This window comes from Scomber japonicus, chromosome 13 (assembly GCF_027409825.1).
Source record: "Scomber japonicus isolate fScoJap1 chromosome 13, fScoJap1.pri, whole genome shotgun sequence".
In the NCBI taxonomy this organism is placed as follows: domain Eukaryota; kingdom Metazoa; phylum Chordata; class Actinopteri; order Scombriformes; family Scombridae; genus Scomber; species Scomber japonicus.
The window spans coordinates 21738663-21757098 of NC_070590.1; the positions used below are offsets into that span (position 1 = coordinate 21738663).

At 38.6% G+C, this 18436-nt stretch overlaps 1 protein-coding gene across 1 annotated transcript in view; it reads left to right on the plus strand.

Annotated features, from left to right (window-relative positions):
* The window catches only part of LOC128371116 (unconventional myosin-XVIIIa-like), a 61402-nt gene that overhangs the window by 14080 nt on the left and 28886 nt on the right, over window positions 1–18436 (plus strand). Inside the window, exons 2-20 of the mRNA XM_053331336.1 lie at window positions 323–331; window positions 1876–1932; window positions 2695–2782; window positions 3187–3293; window positions 3381–3557; window positions 3721–3931; window positions 4037–4179; window positions 4421–4521; window positions 4683–4746; window positions 5094–5238; window positions 7964–8134; window positions 8972–9062; window positions 9426–9618; window positions 12153–12239; window positions 14149–14287; window positions 16237–16396; window positions 16496–16682; window positions 17770–17995; window positions 18157–18266. Coding sequence (XP_053187311.1) covers window positions 323–331; window positions 1876–1932; window positions 2695–2782; window positions 3187–3293; window positions 3381–3557; window positions 3721–3931; window positions 4037–4179; window positions 4421–4521; window positions 4683–4746; window positions 5094–5238; window positions 7964–8134; window positions 8972–9062; window positions 9426–9618; window positions 12153–12239; window positions 14149–14287; window positions 16237–16396; window positions 16496–16682; window positions 17770–17995; window positions 18157–18266 — 2466 coding nt within the window. The remainder of the gene's footprint in view (window positions 1–322; window positions 332–1875; window positions 1933–2694; window positions 2783–3186; window positions 3294–3380; window positions 3558–3720; window positions 3932–4036; window positions 4180–4420; window positions 4522–4682; window positions 4747–5093; window positions 5239–7963; window positions 8135–8971; window positions 9063–9425; window positions 9619–12152; window positions 12240–14148; window positions 14288–16236; window positions 16397–16495; window positions 16683–17769; window positions 17996–18156; window positions 18267–18436) is intronic.

Here is an 18436-nt window from a genome sequence, read left to right on the forward strand (position 1 = left end):
GTTTTCACAAGCAATTATCTCTTCATCATCGGTTTAATTTATAGCTACATATTTGCAATTCCTGGTGCTGCTTTGTAACTTTAGGCCCCAGAGCTGATTCCCAGTGAGGAAGATCACAAGCGTGTGAAGAGGATTTTCACCATCGATAATGTAACTTTTCTCCCCTCAATTTGTTTGCTTGCACCTGCTATACTTTACTAAGGCTTACCCTGTGACCAGCCTGAGTCAACTGCTTGCTTCCCCAGCTAGAGGGAAATTAACCTAAGTCCACACCAGGTTGTCCCAGTAGGGTTCCCATTACAGGGGTCTCCTGTAGTGTTAGCCACTTGGTGTAAAATCTGACCAAAGACATACTTATATAGCTTACAAATTACGGAGATTTCATCAAAGTTGCTTTAGGAGAAAATAAAAACTTTCTTGGACTTGTGTAAGCATATTTTGTGTTGCCTGAATGTTCATATTTATGATATAGTCTGAGGATATTTTGATACACATTTTTAATTGTATGCTATGTGATTGATTGATTGGTAACACGCTTTTGTTTCAGAAAAGACAAATGCATGAAACCTTTTTTTCTTGTACACCTCTGATAATGAATTGAACAGCTTTAGCTGAGAGTTTGTTCTTCTTATTACCCTCCTCTACCCTCTCTTATTCATTCTCTAGTGTTCATGGTTGTGTTATCAGGTCCAGAGGAGCACCTACTGTATGACAATTTATTTTGCCCTTTGGCATTATGTGTGATTTTGGCAGTGCTTGATTATATGTGCCTGCCTGGTTATTTGTTCTCTAAAGGTCTATAGCACTGAAAAACATTTTTTCTTATTCCTTCTTGCTCTGATGTCCTGTTGTCTAAAATAGTGTCTTGTTTCTTTGCTCTTTACATCTCTGTGGATCACTGGATCTTGACTTGCTGCTGTACTCTTTGCTGTTTGCATTGCCAGCGCGCCAGAGGCCACAAATCCACTCAGGTACAGGCTGCCCAACCGTAGGCTCGCCACACTCACCACACTCGCTCAGGGGTAGAGTACTGGAGTCTAAGCTTGTTCTCCAATACTGACCCCTCTCTACCCTACTCTGTCCATGCCTGAGTGTGCTTGTGCTGTCTTTGTCCCTCCCCCTGTTCATTCTGGGTTCATGCTCATGTAATATGAGTCATAATTTCATAATTTGACACCAGCACCAAATTTGGGCTAGGGTAGTGTGCAAATGTAATAATGACTATTTTAATAATATTTTATGTTTCAGTCTTGTTGCCATTACTCTTCCTATCCACATTTTAATGTTATATGTAGTCATATGCAACATGGAACATTAAACTGCTTCTTAAATATGTTTTTACAGATATATTTCAAATAAAATTCTACATGTGCTTCTGTGAATTGACATATATTTATGTATGTTATCACATTATATCTAATTTCATTAGCATTCATTTCTACCGTATATTTTAAAACAGGCTGCATGGTGCCTTGCATTTATCCCTCACAGTGTACAACTGATCATGTAAACTGTGACTGTTAAAATGGCAGTGACTGAATTTTGTCCCTCTAGATTTACACACTGCTTCAATGCACCTTGTAATCCCGGCTCATTAACACATTAACACTAATTTTTTTATGGTGAATTACTTGAATGACTCATTGACTTTACTAGCGTTGCTAGACTTACCATTGCATTGTTAGACTGCTGCAGGTCTGGCTGCAGTGCTTGTATCATCTTCTTTTTACTCTAATCATTTGCACTATGTCTATTTTTACATTTTGCATTCTGTTGTGCACACGGAAATGACAAACGTATGGAATGTGTAACTGTTGAATCAAACCACTTAGAGTACCAATTTCTCAGTTGACTTCTGCTCCTTCCCTTCCCCAGTCTAAAGTTGTTGAAGACCCTGTGGCCTTCCTTAAGGCAGCACACTCTGCAGCTAAGGTTTGGGTGCATCCCGCAGTGTTTCAGAGTGATGTGTATTTTGTGGTTTTTGTGTGTGATGAGCTAGTAAAGCGTTGTGGGAGGATGGCCTTGTAGTTATTGAGGCAATCAAAGGTTTGATCCTACCTGTGGCCCTGTGGCCCTGCCTGTATCCGTACCCTCCTTAACTGTTCCCACATCTTAACCAGTTGGAGAAGACAAAAATATACTTTCTCTGTACTGATATCTAATCTTTATTTTGATAGCTTGATTGCATGTCTTCGTTTCTCCAAACACTTGACTTTAGTTGGTTGTTTTCTGTTTTTAACAGTATTTAGGTGTTTCTCTGTGTAATCCCCCTAAACCCATGTATTTCTGTCAGTGCTGCTCTTGATATGACATCTGTGACATCTTTTTAGTGAACACATTAAGTGAACTCTCAATGGGTTCAATGCACACTGTGAGCTCTGGAAAGGACTTTTAAAGGGGAGCCATGGGAACTCTAGTTCATCTGTGATGGGCTGATGTGTAATGGATGTAAATGTTGGAGGTGGAATAATATAATGAACCAGCTCACACACTTCATACAGGTTTTTACTCAGGAAGAATTCACATCCTTTTTATGAATGTGTGCTGTATGTAAATCAGTCTATTATGTGATTACCTGCTTTAATTATTTTTCATTCAACAGTTGTCATTTCTGTTGTACTTCTTCAATTCATAATGTTCCATAATTCTTAGAATAAGTTTTTACTCATCCTAATTGTTACTTTGATCTAACAGGGGAAGACTGAAGAGCAGATAGCAGCAGAGAGAGCCTGGTACAACACCGAAAAAGTATGGCTTGTTCACAAGGATGGATTTTCCTTGGGTTAGTAAAAATGATGCTTTTAAGTATCTGTATGTATTCTGTATCTTCTGTATAGTATTTTAAAGAAAACTGAACTTACTCCACTCTAATTGCTGACATGCCATTTTACTATACCACAGAGGTGGATTCTTGAAGAAGAGAAAATGCTTTTGCAATTTCATGTTAAAAGAGGGCACCCGACTAGACTACTCTAATTTACCTCAGGCTGTATTTGATTAGACTATACCACTACTACTAATACGTTTGCAACATTGAATGCATTTTTAGTTTAATACAGCTTAGACATTATTAAAAGAGATGCAACTGCCAGACATTATCAGACATGTAAGATAAGATGACGCTTTTGCACTCGAGTGGAGATCATATGTCATGATAAATTAACTCCACTCTCTGTGGCGTTGCAGCAACTCTCCTGAAGACAGAGGCAGGCAGTCTGCCAGAGGGGAAGGTGAAAATCCGCCTGGAGAGTGATGGATCTTTATTGGATGTGGATGAAGATGATGTAGAGAAGGTATTTAATCATCAAATCAACTCTGAACCTCATCAATTACAGATGACACTGGGTGAGTGTATGACCGCCTCTGACTTTGAACTCTAGGCAAACCCCCCGATGTTTGAGCGAGTGGAGGATCTGGCCTCTCTCCAATATTTGAACGAGTCGAGCGTGATGCACTCCCTGCGGCAACGGTATGGCGGTAACCTGGTGCACACCCACGCTGGGCCCAACATGGTGGTCATTAACCCCATTAGCACCCCCTCCATGTACTCTGAGAAGGTAGGCTGCAGTCTTGTGCATGTAATGATATCTCTCATGGAATAGTACACTACAAGAGTACAATCACAACGAAATTAGCATAAAGAGATATAGTCTCATATGTATAACTGCCTCTCTTTGATTTTGTCCTCTTTCTACTTCTACTTTTTCTCTTCTTTGCCAGGTGATGCAAATGTTTAAGGGCTGCAAAAGGGAGGACACTGCCCCTCACATTTACAACATGGCCCAGTCTGCTTATAGGAACCTCCTGACCACTCGTCAGGATCAGTCCATTGTCCTGCTGGGCAAGAGTGGAAGCGGCAAGACTACAAACTGTCAACACATCATCCAATACTTGGTCTGCATTGCTGGCAGCACCAACAAAACCTTCTCCGGTAGGTTGGAAAGAATCCAAAATACTAACTAAAATAACAGTAAAACATTGTTGTGTTATTTAGTTCCCCCAAATGACTGTATGGATTTCTCTTTGTTGTCTGCAGCAGAGAAATGGCAGGCTGTCTACACAGTTTTGGAAGCATTTGGGAATGCCTCTACCTGTATGAATGGAAATGCTAGTCGCTTCTCCCATATTGTTTCCTTGGATTTTGACCAGGCGGGCCTGGTGACCTCAGCCTCTATCCAGGTACAAATAAACTCATCTATTTCTGTATTTATTTATTTAAATCACTGGAGCTCATCTCCTGAGTAAACCATTTATGAATATCTGCTATGATCTCAGACTATATACCATTAATTAGTATAGAATTTCAGGAAGCTCCAGCAGCCTTTGTTATTATACGTACTTGCACTGCATATAATAAACGTTATTTAATGTTTTTCTAATCTTTATATCCTGTTTTGGTGTGTTTGATGTGGCCTTGCAGACCATGCTACTGGAGAAGATGAGGGTGACTAGAAGACCAGATGGAGAGTCTACGTTTAATGTTTTTTACTACCTAATGGCTGGAGTAGAAACCGCTCTTAGGTCAGGATAACTACCATTATAATGCCATTCATTATTGCATTCATATATTGCAATTATATAATACTGCTTTTTGAGAATGCTTAAAAATCTTACTTATGTATTATAAGTGGACTTAAGAAATGAAGAATCTTCTATGTTCTCACTGAGACTTTCTTCATCAGAACTGAGCTGCACCTCAACCACTTTGCTGAAAACAATGTGTTTGGAATCATGCCTCATAATAAGGTAAATGATTATTTTTTTACCACTTATAAAGCTGAATGTTTAATTGTCCTTTAATAGGGATGCAGGCTGTCTGGTTGTCCAGGAGCAGACTTAAAAAGCTGAAAAAAAGATTACTGATATTACATTTATTATCTTTTCACCAGCTATGTTATAAACACACTAACAATTTGTAATTAAGTGGTTATTAGAGGTAATTGTGCGTAATGCTTGTCACCAACCATCACACAGCAGTATGTCATGAGTGAACAAACTACCAAGATAGATTTTAATTTATGTTGTAATCACTTAAAAGAGCATTAGGTAACCGTGGTATTATTCTTGAATTTACTGTATGTGCTATCTGCCAGTCGGAGGATAAGCAGCGGGCCTCTCAGCAGTTTTCCAAGCTGCAGGCAGCCATGAAGGTTCTGGGGATCAGTTCTGATGAGCAGAGGGCCTTCTGGCTTGTCCTCGGGGCCATCTACCATCTTGGCTCTGCTGGAGCTACTAAGGGTAAGATTGCTGAACTAACCAAATACTTCACCATTCAGTAGCTGCATCACTTATTTGTGAGGATAATGTCATTCATGAAATACCACATACCAGTAACAAAGAGGCAAAGGGCCATTATTACAACCGACATTTTGAAAAAGCAAAAAATTTGTTAGCCACAAATGTTGAGCACTGTATTATCACAATGTAGGTAACATCTTCTGTGTGATGCAAGACAGCTGTAATCCAGACAACTGAATTATGCATTTGCACTTTAAAAGACGTGCACAGGTTGTTATACTGCTCTACTGCACTGATCTGTTGCTAAAAATAAAGATTTAGGAATAATTTGAGTGACTGTAGCAGCAGTGATTACAGTAGCATTGCTGTTTCAGAACTGTTAGCCTTTCCATTTCCAAAACTCTGAAAATGATGAAATTCATGAAAATATATCATTAAAATGATGTTATGTGTATAATCATTTATTAGATTGGGCCTGTGTCAGGTTGCCTTTATTTAACCTTATTGAATCACAATTTAAAATAAACAAAAGCAGTGTTTGTGCTACAGTTACAGAATGTGAAATCTGGAAAAAACTAACTCACTCCAATTGTAGGGAAACAGCTGGAGGGCATGAAAAAAAATCTAATCTAATTTTGTCCTTAAGTCTTAAAAAACATCTTATTTTGTCATATGAATGCATCAGGGGACTAATAGAAACAGCAGTTCTCTTTAACACGAGGATTTGATTCTGTCTTTGAACCTATTTGTGTGATGAAACCATAACGTAAGAAAGCTGGATTGTTTTTATCTCTGAAGTAATAGAACTGCCTCTGACTTGATTTGACTTTTGTTTGAAAATGGGATATCTCTCATTCGAAAAGGCTGAATTATTTTTATTATTGTTGAGGTAAATATTAGTTGTATTTTTAAAAGCTCCTTGCTTTAAAAAAGTTGCACTTTTTCAATTAAAGTCCTTTCCAAAACCAGGTTTTAAAAGTAATTCAGTGTACCTACATGTAATATTGATTTATTACATTTCTTTGAATTCTCTATCACTATATTTTAACTCTGCTCTCTTTGGTGCACATCTGATGTGCACATTTAGCAAAGTCATCTTAAGGATACTGTACTATCTTATTACAAATGTTTTTATCTGAGTAGTATTGAACTTGCTGCAAATCAATTAACTTTTGTCTGACTTTCTCTGTTTTATAACCTGTTTATAAATATGGAATATCTATAGAATAATAGAATATAAAATGACAAACAACATACATTAGCAGTGACTGTAGCTCTATGTTTTGTGATATATTTGTTCACTCTTCACTCTCTGTCTGCACTGTCACTTCTGGTCACTTATTTAGAATTGCTTGCCAGCTTTCAGTGATCCCCTCCAGCTGGCTGCCAGTCTTTTTGATGGCAATATAACAGCATCCAGGAACCGTTTTAAAATTTTCATTAACAGATATTGTCGCCTTTAGCATCTGCTGTAGGGAATACAGACCCTGAACAACTTCATTCTGATCTGCAAATTATTGGGTGACTTATGACTTGTGCTGATAGGACTGCTTTGCTCCTCTTAAACACACAGTGGTTTTCATGAAGAAACTATGCACGATGGAGTAAAAGTAATAACCAAGAGTTGACACATTGGTGGTAATTAGATTCTGTCTCCCCGTCTGAGGGAATATTGAATTTATTCATGAAAATTCTCTGTGCTATTAAAAATATTTTTGCCGTGAGGACTTAGTTTATGTTTTGACTATCTCATCCAAACCTATATAAAAACATAGTGTATAAAATATGTTCATTTTTCAGCTTTATAGTACAACACAAGAGGGCAGCAATGATCTCTAATCCACAGGAACTAATTAAAGGGACCACTACCTGAGATGAACTTGCTTTTCTTTGTATACTGAACTGACAACACTTATGTCTACAAACAACAAAAAAGTGGCTACACAGTCAGTAGAGCAGACATTACATATAGGCAGTTTTTTAAAATGTATCTTTAAGAGTCAGACATTCATGAATGTTTGATTCAGTAACATTGGCTAACCCAATTTCCTCTTTTTGATGTTGAACTGGAATTTAAATGACTGTGGTGACGAATATCTATCAAAGCAAATGTTTGAATGCCTTTACTTGTCTTTACAACCATGCTGCTTATCATCATGAATAGTACACAGGGCTTCTGTAGGGCTGATTGAACAGATAGAGCCCACTACTCTCTGTGTGAATCCCCCCCAATTTATTTCTTTAGTCTTAAAAGATACCACTTCATGGTGGATTAAAACTGAAGTTTGCACTCATATCTGCATGTTTCTATCACTCAGCCACCAGATTAAAGAACAACTTGTATTTTCCAACAGAGGTCTTCATATAAATAAATTAATTGCATTCCTTAATGATAAGTTTTGCTCTTATTCTCAAGATGATAACAAGAGTATTTATCATTTCAGCTTCTTACATATTTTTTGAATGTAAAACAATTGAAACTTTTAGCTGCTGACACTACTGAATATATGTCCTTTTTCCACCATCTATAATTAAATGTATTCAAGCCACCAACATTTTTAGCATGCTTTTAGTGCATGTTCTTACCAGCTGTGTCAGTGTCAGGTTGACCATAGACATAATCATACCCTGTCAGAGACAGGATTTTCACAAAGCTACCAGGCTAGCCATGCGCCTGGGGTAGTTGGCAGAAGGGCTAATGGAGGTTTTCATGCACGTGTCTCAGCTGGCAGGAAACAATTTGCACGTCATGAGTGGGCCCAGAAGGCAGCCTACCTGCTGGGCTGCACCCTGGAGGAGCTCTCCTCCTCCATCTTCAAGCACCAGGCCAAGAGCACCCTGCCCAGAGCCAGCACCATCCGCCAGGCTTCTGACGAAAATGGCACAGCAGATGCAGGTACTCTACAGACCACATTTACCAACAGTCTCTACCTCCCCCACCCTCCTCTTTGTCACTCTCTGTTTCCACACACACATGCACATATATGCCTCATGCCCATCACCTGAGGGAAATTGCATGCTCCGGAGAAAGTAAAGCTTATCTTAGTAATGAATACCACAGCTTTACAATGGCTATTGACAGATAAGTACACACGCAATGTCAGGACAAGCAATTTGGGATCCACTCCTAATTCATTGTCCTTGAAATCATAATTGCCTCACATTGATTTTTCACATGTACAGGTCCTCTCACTTCCATCAAGACTGCAACACACTTTGAAGGGCATGAGGGTACAGTTAAAAGTATCACAGTAGGGATGGACAGAATTGACCTCTGTTTCACCTTTCCTGTATCTCTCATTGAATATGAATATATGATCATAGATATGCGCACAGATGAAAGTATCAGCCAGGCACCATGAACTCACTATTTTGTGTGATAGTGAAATGAATTATGTAAGCGTAACAGGTGGCCATTGCCGCCAGGCACAGACATAAGTATGTGCTGTTTGATCTGACCAATTCAGAAACACCTGAGTCCTCAATGACACTGCTTTACAGGCAGACAATTTCAGACCCAGCTTGAATACTTTATGCCTTTGGGCATAATATGTTGAAATGGGCACATCCTTTCAGAAGAAAATGTAATAAACATAGTTTTAGTCTAGCATCTACAGCTGACAAAGTGTTCCTTTACATCACTCAACTGACTCGTGTTATTTGATGACGGACATATTGTCATCAACTGGATGTTTCTGATTTGTTCTGTGTCTGTGATTGCTTTTCATACCAGGATCCAAGGCTACAGCCATAGAGTGTTTAGAGGCCATGGCATCTGCACTTTACTCTGAACTCTTCACTGTCCTCATTTCTTTAATAAACCGGTGAGTATTTCTGCTTCAGTACCTTACAGAAGCTATATAACACTCAGTGAAGATGTTTTTGACTTGTGCATTATTTTATACACATTCCTTTTAATTTAGCTTGACATAGTGGATATCTTAATAATCTTGGGAGCTTAAAAATAAAATTACGCTTATGTTTATGCCAGTGCTAAAAGGACATGGACTTAGGTTTTAGTTTATAATTAGGATTCGGTTTAATGAGTTTGAGGGTTGTATTGGAGAGACTTAAGGTTAAACCTAAGGGTGATGCAGTGAATGTAATCAATAACACTATTGTTTAAAGTATTGCAATGCTAATGTTTGTGTATGTGTGTGTACGTGTGTTTGGCTTGTATGCTTCAGGGCCTTGAAATCCAGCCAGAACTCCTTGTGCTCTCTACTCATTGTGGACACACCGGGATTTCAAAACCCCAGGCTGGCTAAGCGCGAGTGCGGTGCAACATTTGAGGACCTATGCCACAACTACACTCAAGAACGTTTGCAGACCCTCTTCTACCAGCGTACTTTTGTTCAGGAGTTGGAGAGATACAAGGAGGTAAGGACATTTGAAGTAGTACGCACCATGCATACAGCCTCATTTTCATTTTCTCTTTCTTCCTCCCACTTCTCCCTCTCTCTCCCTTTGTCTGCCGCTTTCCCTCAGATATATCAACTCCAATAGTGTATGTGTTCACACATCAGATACACCATCCCTCCCACCTGTCACAAGCTGTGACAAGCCAAAGTAGTTCATGTGTTAGACCTTCTCATTAGCGATGCCAGTCTTCACCTCTTCTGCTGAGATCAAAGTAAAGTCACTCACAACTGCCTGGGAGACACGCCCAGCTGCACAGCGGTGATGTTACTCGTTGATGAAGGAACTTTTCTTCTTCTGTCCTCTTTCAATCCTTGTCTGGCACTGCTGGACCACAATAAATGTACACAATCATCCCTAAGAACTGAAGATATTTAATTATAAAATACCAGACATTACAAATATATATATTTTCAGGCTACTCCTGTTCCAACTCTAATCTCATAATGTCTTTATTCAGAACTCATCTGCCAGTACACTAAAGTTAACCAGAAGTCTTAATCATATCACTTTTATTTCTGCGAACATGGATCCTGGGATTTCCTACCCACACTGCCACCCACATCCTTTGCCTAAGAAAAAGGGAATCAGAGAAAAGTATAGCATACAGTAAATCTGTGTAGTGTAATTCTTTCTTGTCAGTGTATTTTCAAAACATAAGAAGCTTTGAAACTGTCGTTGAAAACTGGGTCAAACTCATTTAAAGCAGCACTCAGTCTCAACAGTGACTGGCAGGTTAAACTGTGAAACACAACAGGCGTACATGCCTTATATTTTTGAACTAAAAGCTGTTGAGTGCTGCAGCCGCCTCGATAGTTTTCTATGTCTTCTACATATTGACTCCTCACAGCAGAGATCTAAAAATCAGTTAGGCTACTTCAAATACACAGTCAACTCCAACACTGGCATCCACACTATTAGCACTGCCAACATTTCCACACATTTCCAGCGCAGCCTGCACTTTATTACTGTGAGCTGCTATATGCCTGTTTTGGTCTGGTGAAGGTAATTTCTAGTATATTTCATTCCACTTTATCCCAGAAATGTTAACGTCTGCTACAGTAATGAAATCTTTTTCCATTTTCCATTTATATATTGGAATTGCAAATGCCAAACGTTCTTGTTATTCTATTAGATGGGTTGTGACTTATATTTTCCTTCTATTTTTCCTTCTATATGCTATTGTGTTTTCATTTCAATATCCATAAACATCTTTTAATGGATATTACACTTAAATGAGACAACTAACAGTGCCCTTCTCATCTGTAAATGGTACTCAGACTTTGCTCTGAAGTGAAGACTTACAAATTCCAAACCCTGCTGCAGAATTATGACTCCCTGCACCCTCACGAGCTGCATAGACACATAGGGTCAAATCCACAAAAGGATTGCATGCAAGTGAGACAAAAACATAGTGTCTAATTCACAAAGTAAGGGATTGAATGGGGACCGTGTAAACCGTGCTGCCAAGCAAATAGCATTGTGGTGCACTTGTTTCATATTCATGTACTGTATGTGAATAAGGTAATACATTGGGTGAAAAATTTCCCCTTTCTATGCAAATAAGCATTATTGCATAAGCCATCTAATAAAAAAAAAAACAGCGCAAATTGCTGCATGCAGTTAGGGTAGTGCTGTTAACATCGGAGTGTTGATATTAACTGTGTGCACACTTGCTCCTCAGTGTCTCTCTCTTCAAATCTTTGTGATTGTGAAGCTTAAATGATATTGAATTGATATGAATGATATCAAGGGAGAAAGCTTTAGTCAGTCATTGGGCTAACTTAAATAATTTCAACTACTTAAAAAAAAAAAGTCCTAACAGGTGGACAGCAAATTGCAACAGGGTGAACTTCAACATTGGGGAGCGAGGTGCCTGTGGTCAAAATGTAGGTCCATAGTAATGAATAGAATCAATATCAGACTCTTCATTCAGAGAAACCCTCACATCCAACTGCGCATTGAGTATAGTTTTATTCCTTATCATCTACATTACCATTTTGTGAATATCAGGCTCCTTGTGATTAAACATAATTTTAATCTGTGGTCACTGCAAGGAATCACAATGATACAATGATACAAGGATACAAGGATACAAGGATACAAGGATACAAGGATACAAGGACTTTAATGTCATCTCACCACAGTTCTATTTTTACTTTTCTGTTCAAATGCTACATATGATAACATAAAATTGCATTTCTCTGGGCTTTGGTGATCAGGTAGCGTGAATGCAAGAGAGGTATTTAAACTTTAGAATAATTTAAATTGAAGTTTAAAAATTGTAAGTAAAATAAAATAAAGAATATTACAAATATTGTGTTCAAGGCTGACTTTGTACAGGCAGTTGAAACTAAAGCAGGAATCATGGACATGGTTTATATACTACAATACAGTGTTTTAACATTTTGTGTTGGAAATGGTGTTTTTCTTTTATTTAGCATCATCATAAGTCATTACATAGTCTGTCAATCTGTTTGTCTGCATTCCTCCAGGAGAACATAGAGCTTGTGTTAGATGACACAGAGCCCAGCACATCTCTGTCTGTAGCAGTGGTAGACCAAGCCTCAAGCCAAGCACTGGTAAGTTCAATATTGACTGCGTTTGTTTACGTCTTCACTTCTGTTTTTAATATTATACTGGATTTTCCCATTTGCATAGTCACTTATTTTTTTGTTGATATTTTATGCATAAATCTGGTATTAGTATAATATTTTGCCTCTGATTGCCTCTCAGAACACCGTGGGGAATTGCGTGCCTTTCATGATCTATTTTCACACTAATCTCCTGGCACCGTTATTTAATCCAGTAATGAATATCATCATCTTTAAGCATCAGAAGTTTTCTTTATGGGAGTTTTCAAATATTGAAAGGTGTTGTTTGCTTGAAAGAGAGGGTAGGAGGAGGAAAAGAAAGGTTAGAGAATTGACTCGAAGAGAGAAAATCGATGTCTGACCTTTGCAGCTTGTGATCTGCACCATGGAAACAGAAATGGCAGAGTTTAGAAAGTCATAGATCACTTTGGTATAATTCCATTGCGTTCGGTTTGAGTGCTTTATTTTTTTAAAGGATCTGCACTCTTAATGGGAATGTCATCAGAGGCATTGAACTGTTGTACATCACACTAAAAACTAAAGTAAACTATACAAATCTGCTTAGAATGAAACGACTATTTGATCAAATATTGTTTTTTTCTACTCAGATTTTTTTTTCCCTTGTTGCAACTCAGATGTCTGTTATCACACACTGCCTTAACGCTTATTTCATTGCAAGCCTCATAGTTGTCATATGTTTCCTCCAAACTGATACTCTGTGTTGTATTTGCAGCCAGTGTAGTGTGCACAGCTGATAAGGATGTCTCCAGTGTCACTTCCTGATAGCTGCTAAAACAGTTTTTGGTTTTGTGGTTTTGGTTCCCAATCTCCCAGGGTGGATTCAGGCCTGAGCCATGTTACCGAGCTGGCTATTGCAGTGTGGAAATTAATCTCACTGTTGCAATAGTGACTTACTCACAATGTCTTTGGCTAAAAGGGCCACCGTTCAAACTTTGAATGTTTTAAGAGCTCAAACAAAGTATGCTTTTTAATGCTGGAAGTTTACGTTTGTGCTGTGCTGCCCATAGTAAAATCCAATTTCGCCTGTTTGGTGTCATGAAAGACTAAATTCTTTCCAATGCACTTATTCCATGATCACTGATGCTGAATTAGGTTTTATTTTCGTCTCTGTGCTCACACTAATTGTATTACTTTTTAATCCCTTCTCTCCTGCCACTCTCCGTATTCATGAACAGCTTTTTGTTTCCATTTCAATTATAAGGAAAAGCTAAATTGATGAGGCTATTATCGTAGCAACTGCTGAAGGGCGCGGGGACCACAATTGCTTTTGAAACTTTAATTTCTGATGCTAGTTTTAATATCAAGCCTGTCATGAACCGGCTTATACTGGTAAAAGCATGCAGCAATCTACTTTTGCTGAGATTTCAGAGAATGCTTAATTGTTTTGTATTTAATATTTTAAAGAAACACTGGCAAAAGGGGCCACCATCCAGCCTTTGAAGGATAATTTCCAGGTTCTTTCATAAGTAGAAGCATATTGTTTTTTTTTCTGTACCCAGGAGGGGGATAAACAATAAAGGCTGGAATTTCCTCTGATTCATCAATGCGTTCTCATTAAATAGCTAAAGCAAGCTAAGCGCCCTTGTGGCAAGGTTATTTGTTATTCATGTACTGGAAACTGTGGCTAAAACACAATCTCTTTTGAGGTGGACCTATTAGTAAAGAATAAGTGTATAACCCAGAGAGTTAAATAGGTAGTAGTGGAAAGTAAGCAAAAGGCACAGGGCAGTTTTCAGTTTGACAGTCACTTCCTCTCATGTACTATCCTTCTGAACAACTGAAGGTCAAACTGAACATTTTGTGTCCACAGCGGGGTTCTACTGAGGACCTATGACCTTTGTGCGTGTTTGTCTGTGCGTGTGTGTTTAATTGGCAGGTACGCACAGTACGAACAGATGAAGCACGGGGCATGTTGTGGCTGATGGAGGAGGAGGCGCTGCAGCCAGAGGCATCAGAGGCAAAACTTTTGGGACGTCTCTTTAGCTACTATGGACCTGCAGAGGGCGAGAGTAAAGGTGAGGAGAGCACAAACACATACAGTTAACTCAGCAGATAAAAAATAATTCTACAAAAAAATAAACTGCCTGACCATATGATGGCAGTTGAAATGAAAATGTAATATGAATATTTTATGCAAGTCTAATTTATTTACAATAAACCAAATTTGAATTTCAATAATCTTGCTAAATTATTATCATGCTGTAAATAAACATACTTCTCTGGATCTTTCATTTCTGTTGTTGTGGTGTTAAATATTATGTGTAATTTACTACCTTGAAACTCGCTTTGCGCATCTGTATGGTATTTTAGTGACCAGCACAGACTGCATGGTGCACAGGTGGGAGGTCAGGTGTAGACGGGGTGGGAGGTTTATTAAGTGCAAAGTCAGTAATTGTGTTTTGGTTGAAATTCGTTTGTAGAAAATAGGAAAACAGAAATGCAGCACATCAATTTGTGGTGCAGTGTCACTCTGCTGCTGCTTGGGTGATTTTATTCACAGGATCAAACTAAATACTTGCTACAGACGTGCTGCAACAACAGATTAATGCTAAAAAAAATGTTTTCAGTTAAATACTCTCCGACAAAAACCGGCACAGGCAACACCAGGCTGCTGCAGAACAACCACACACACCTCTACACACATCAGACTGGTTACTCTTACCAAACTATGTGAGCTGAAATAGCATCAGTCTGATGTAATCACATAAACAGCTTTACCAAATCAATTTCTTTATTTTTTATTTCCATCATTATCATAGTAAATAACTGATGAAGACAACTAGTCCATCTGTTTGGCTGCAGATTTGTGGTGATGTTTCATGTCATGATGCTGTGAACCATCCAGGCATTTTGTGATGAATGTGACTGGCTGAGAGACTATCAATTACATCTGCTGATCTATATTCACCTTCACTCAGTTCACTCAGCCTTTTAACACATTGCCCATACATGAACCAAAATAGCAGGTGCACATGGAGACATCTAAGCAGTTTGTACCCCACCTTGCATATGTTGTTATATATAATTAACACAGTGCCCTTTGTGTCACAGGTCAGTGTATTGTACAGTGGTCACACTTATACACACACATCAGTCTAGTCACAATGGGCTCTATATATCTGTATAATAGATTGTACACATAGTACTATCTGACAGATTTACCAGTATCTTATAGTAGATATGTCATAATGTTGGCAATCTTGGCCATTTTTACTTGCAACAGTTACAGCTTATAAAAGTTCCACCAACCAAACTCAGTGGATGTCTGGAAAGAATAGAAGTGTCATTTTATCCCTCTGAACCAGCTGAAAGCCTCTCATTCATGCTCTCTCTATACAGGCCAGGTTTGAGTTAGAGTTCTCTCTAGTTTATCACCCATATCTCTTTGATAGTGTAGCACATCACGCTTCAGTCAGACTGCTGCATTATCTGTCAGTATGTTGTCAGAAGATTGCATACTCTGGAACAGTTTTCATGTTGAAATTTGTCTTGTCACCTCGGCAACTCCTTATAAATCACTATCATAAACTCATTTTTATAAACTTGCTCTACTGGATTAACTTTATATTTTTTGTTATTGTTTTTTTATGTTGTGGGGTGTAATTTGTATCATTTGTAAGCACTTTATGACTCTGTTTTGAAAGTTGATGTATAAATAAATCTAATGTTATCATTATTGTTATTATAATTTATTACAGTACAGTATTATAGATTTTGACTAAAACTGCATTGACAGGCTCACAGACCCCACTTTTATTATTATTATACAATCAATAAAGTTTATGTAAGTGTGTGACAGTTGAATAATCAAGACATGATGCATCATCATGCTTTGCTAAAACCTTCACACAGACTGGATAAACATTCTCCCTAAACTCACGAATTAGACTTTTAATTATTTTCATCTCTCTGCAAATGAACAATGAGACAGAACATCTCACACTCCTTCTTCCATTTACATCAGGTCACACTTTCCTCTTGAAGAGTGAAAAGGAGAATCATTTCCTGCTCGGCCACAGTCATGGGACTGACTGGGTGGAGTACGATGCCCGTGGATGGCTGAACTACGCCAAGCAAAATCCTGCCTCCAATAATGCTATGACCCTCCTGCAGGACTCCCAGAAGTAAGCATCACACATACAGCAGGACTCTGTCATTAGTGGTGTCATTATTACATGATTTTTACAATTCTTAAGGTAATGGTGGTAATGTATCTCTTGCAGGAAGAACATTAGCTCAATGTTCATGGGCCGAGCGGGCGGAGCCACCGTTCTCTCCGGTTCCATAGCAGGTCTTGAAGCTGGTTCCCAGCTCTCCCTGCGACGGGCTACCAGCATGAGGAAGACATTCACCTCAGGGGTAGCTGCTATCAAGAAGAAGTCTGTGTATATCCAGATAAAGCTTCAAGTGGTAAGAGATGAGAGGAGGGGATGGAACAACTAAAGGGAAAGCCAAGACTTCTAAATAGAACATCTCAATTTAAAAACATCATTGACATAGGCAATGAATCAATCTGATTCCCTGTGATGTGCTTGTACTTCCAAGGATACTGAATCTTGGAATCTGAGCAGCTTTTTTTTCATTTATTGGCTCCCCTCTACTTTGCTAACAGGTTAACAACAGGAACTTGACAGGTTGGCTCAGAACTCAGAATTTGTATTGTACTGTGTACTTTGGGGCTTATAGCAGTCACAAATTGCTTAATGCAGCTTTAAATAAAATGGATGGGATCAAGGCCAGAACTTGGGCTGCAGCCAGAGCTAAATTGGAAAATTATATTAGGCTTCACTGGTGTCAGCGAGCTATGAGAGGAGTTTTGTTCTTCAAGAAAAGAAGTGTTTAAAATGAAAAAACCATAGGAAAGAACAAAAAGGTTCAACAATTTTGTATTAGAAATTAATTTACCAAACAATATCATAATAACCCATTGGATAGTATTGAGAGAAACAAGTTCACATATACATATGGATCATTATTTCCAAACACCACAACAATAAAAGCAGAAATTTCCAGAATTTGTTCACTGTAAAGCAAGGTGAAAAGTATGCTCCTGAGGCAGGAAACACAACTTTTAGAAAGACCAAGAAGCAGTACTACCCTATGACATAAAATCAACATGAAAGTATGTGCATTTCTCAACCAAAAGTGATTGAAAAAAAAATTCATGAGGCATACATACAAATCAGCATAAAGCCAGTAGAGTATACAGAAACATATACTGGTACATGCTCTAGATAGAAGCTTGGCTTTTCAAATTGAAATAATAAAATCTGTCTTACGGTGTTGTTGCAGTGTTGACTTTTAATGTGACTTAAAAAAAGATAGTAGATCCAAACCCTGTGTGGGTAGCACAAATATACAAACACTTCTTATTAAAATTAGAATAAAATAATACTATAAAGTGTGTATGTCAGATCTTTTCATGTCATTGTAAGATATTGCATTGGCTGTTGGCCTGTTTCCAGCAGAGTCCCTAACCCTGCCTTGTGTTTTCTAGGATGCTCTCCTTGACATGGTGCGGAGGTCCAGGATTCACTTTGTTCACTGCATATTGCCCAAGGCAGATGCCCTCAAGGCTCTGAACGGATCCCTGTTCAAAGGTGGGGAATGTGAGGCTCAGGGGGAGAGTGGAGATCCTGGCTTAATGCAGCTAGATGTAGGATTGCTCCGAGCTCAGTTGCGTGGCTCCAAGCTGCTGGATTCTCTCCGGATCTACAGGCAAGGTGAGGTAGCTGCTTAAATCACATACTATGGACTAGTATTGAAATACAGACTTCTTTGTAGAAGTGTATTTTTATTTTTCAAACAGTCCCCTCTAAATGTCTATTATACTCCACAAACATTTCTAGACTATAATGTTGTTATTCATTACTGACTTTCACAGGTTACCCCGATCACATGGTGTTCTCTGAGTTTCGACGGCGTTTCGATGTGCTGGCACCGCACCTCACCAAGAAGCATGGGAGGAATTACATAGTGAAGGACGAGAAGAGAGTAAGTCAATCAGCGAGAGAGGGAGTAAAACGTACACCTCCGCCAGTGGCCAAGCACAGTGAAGATTAATGGTGTGAGGAGGCAGCTTCATTACATCTGCCCCTGATTTGTCAGCGGCCAACTGTCAGAGAAATAAACCTTCATTCATCACAGCAATTGTAATGATCTAA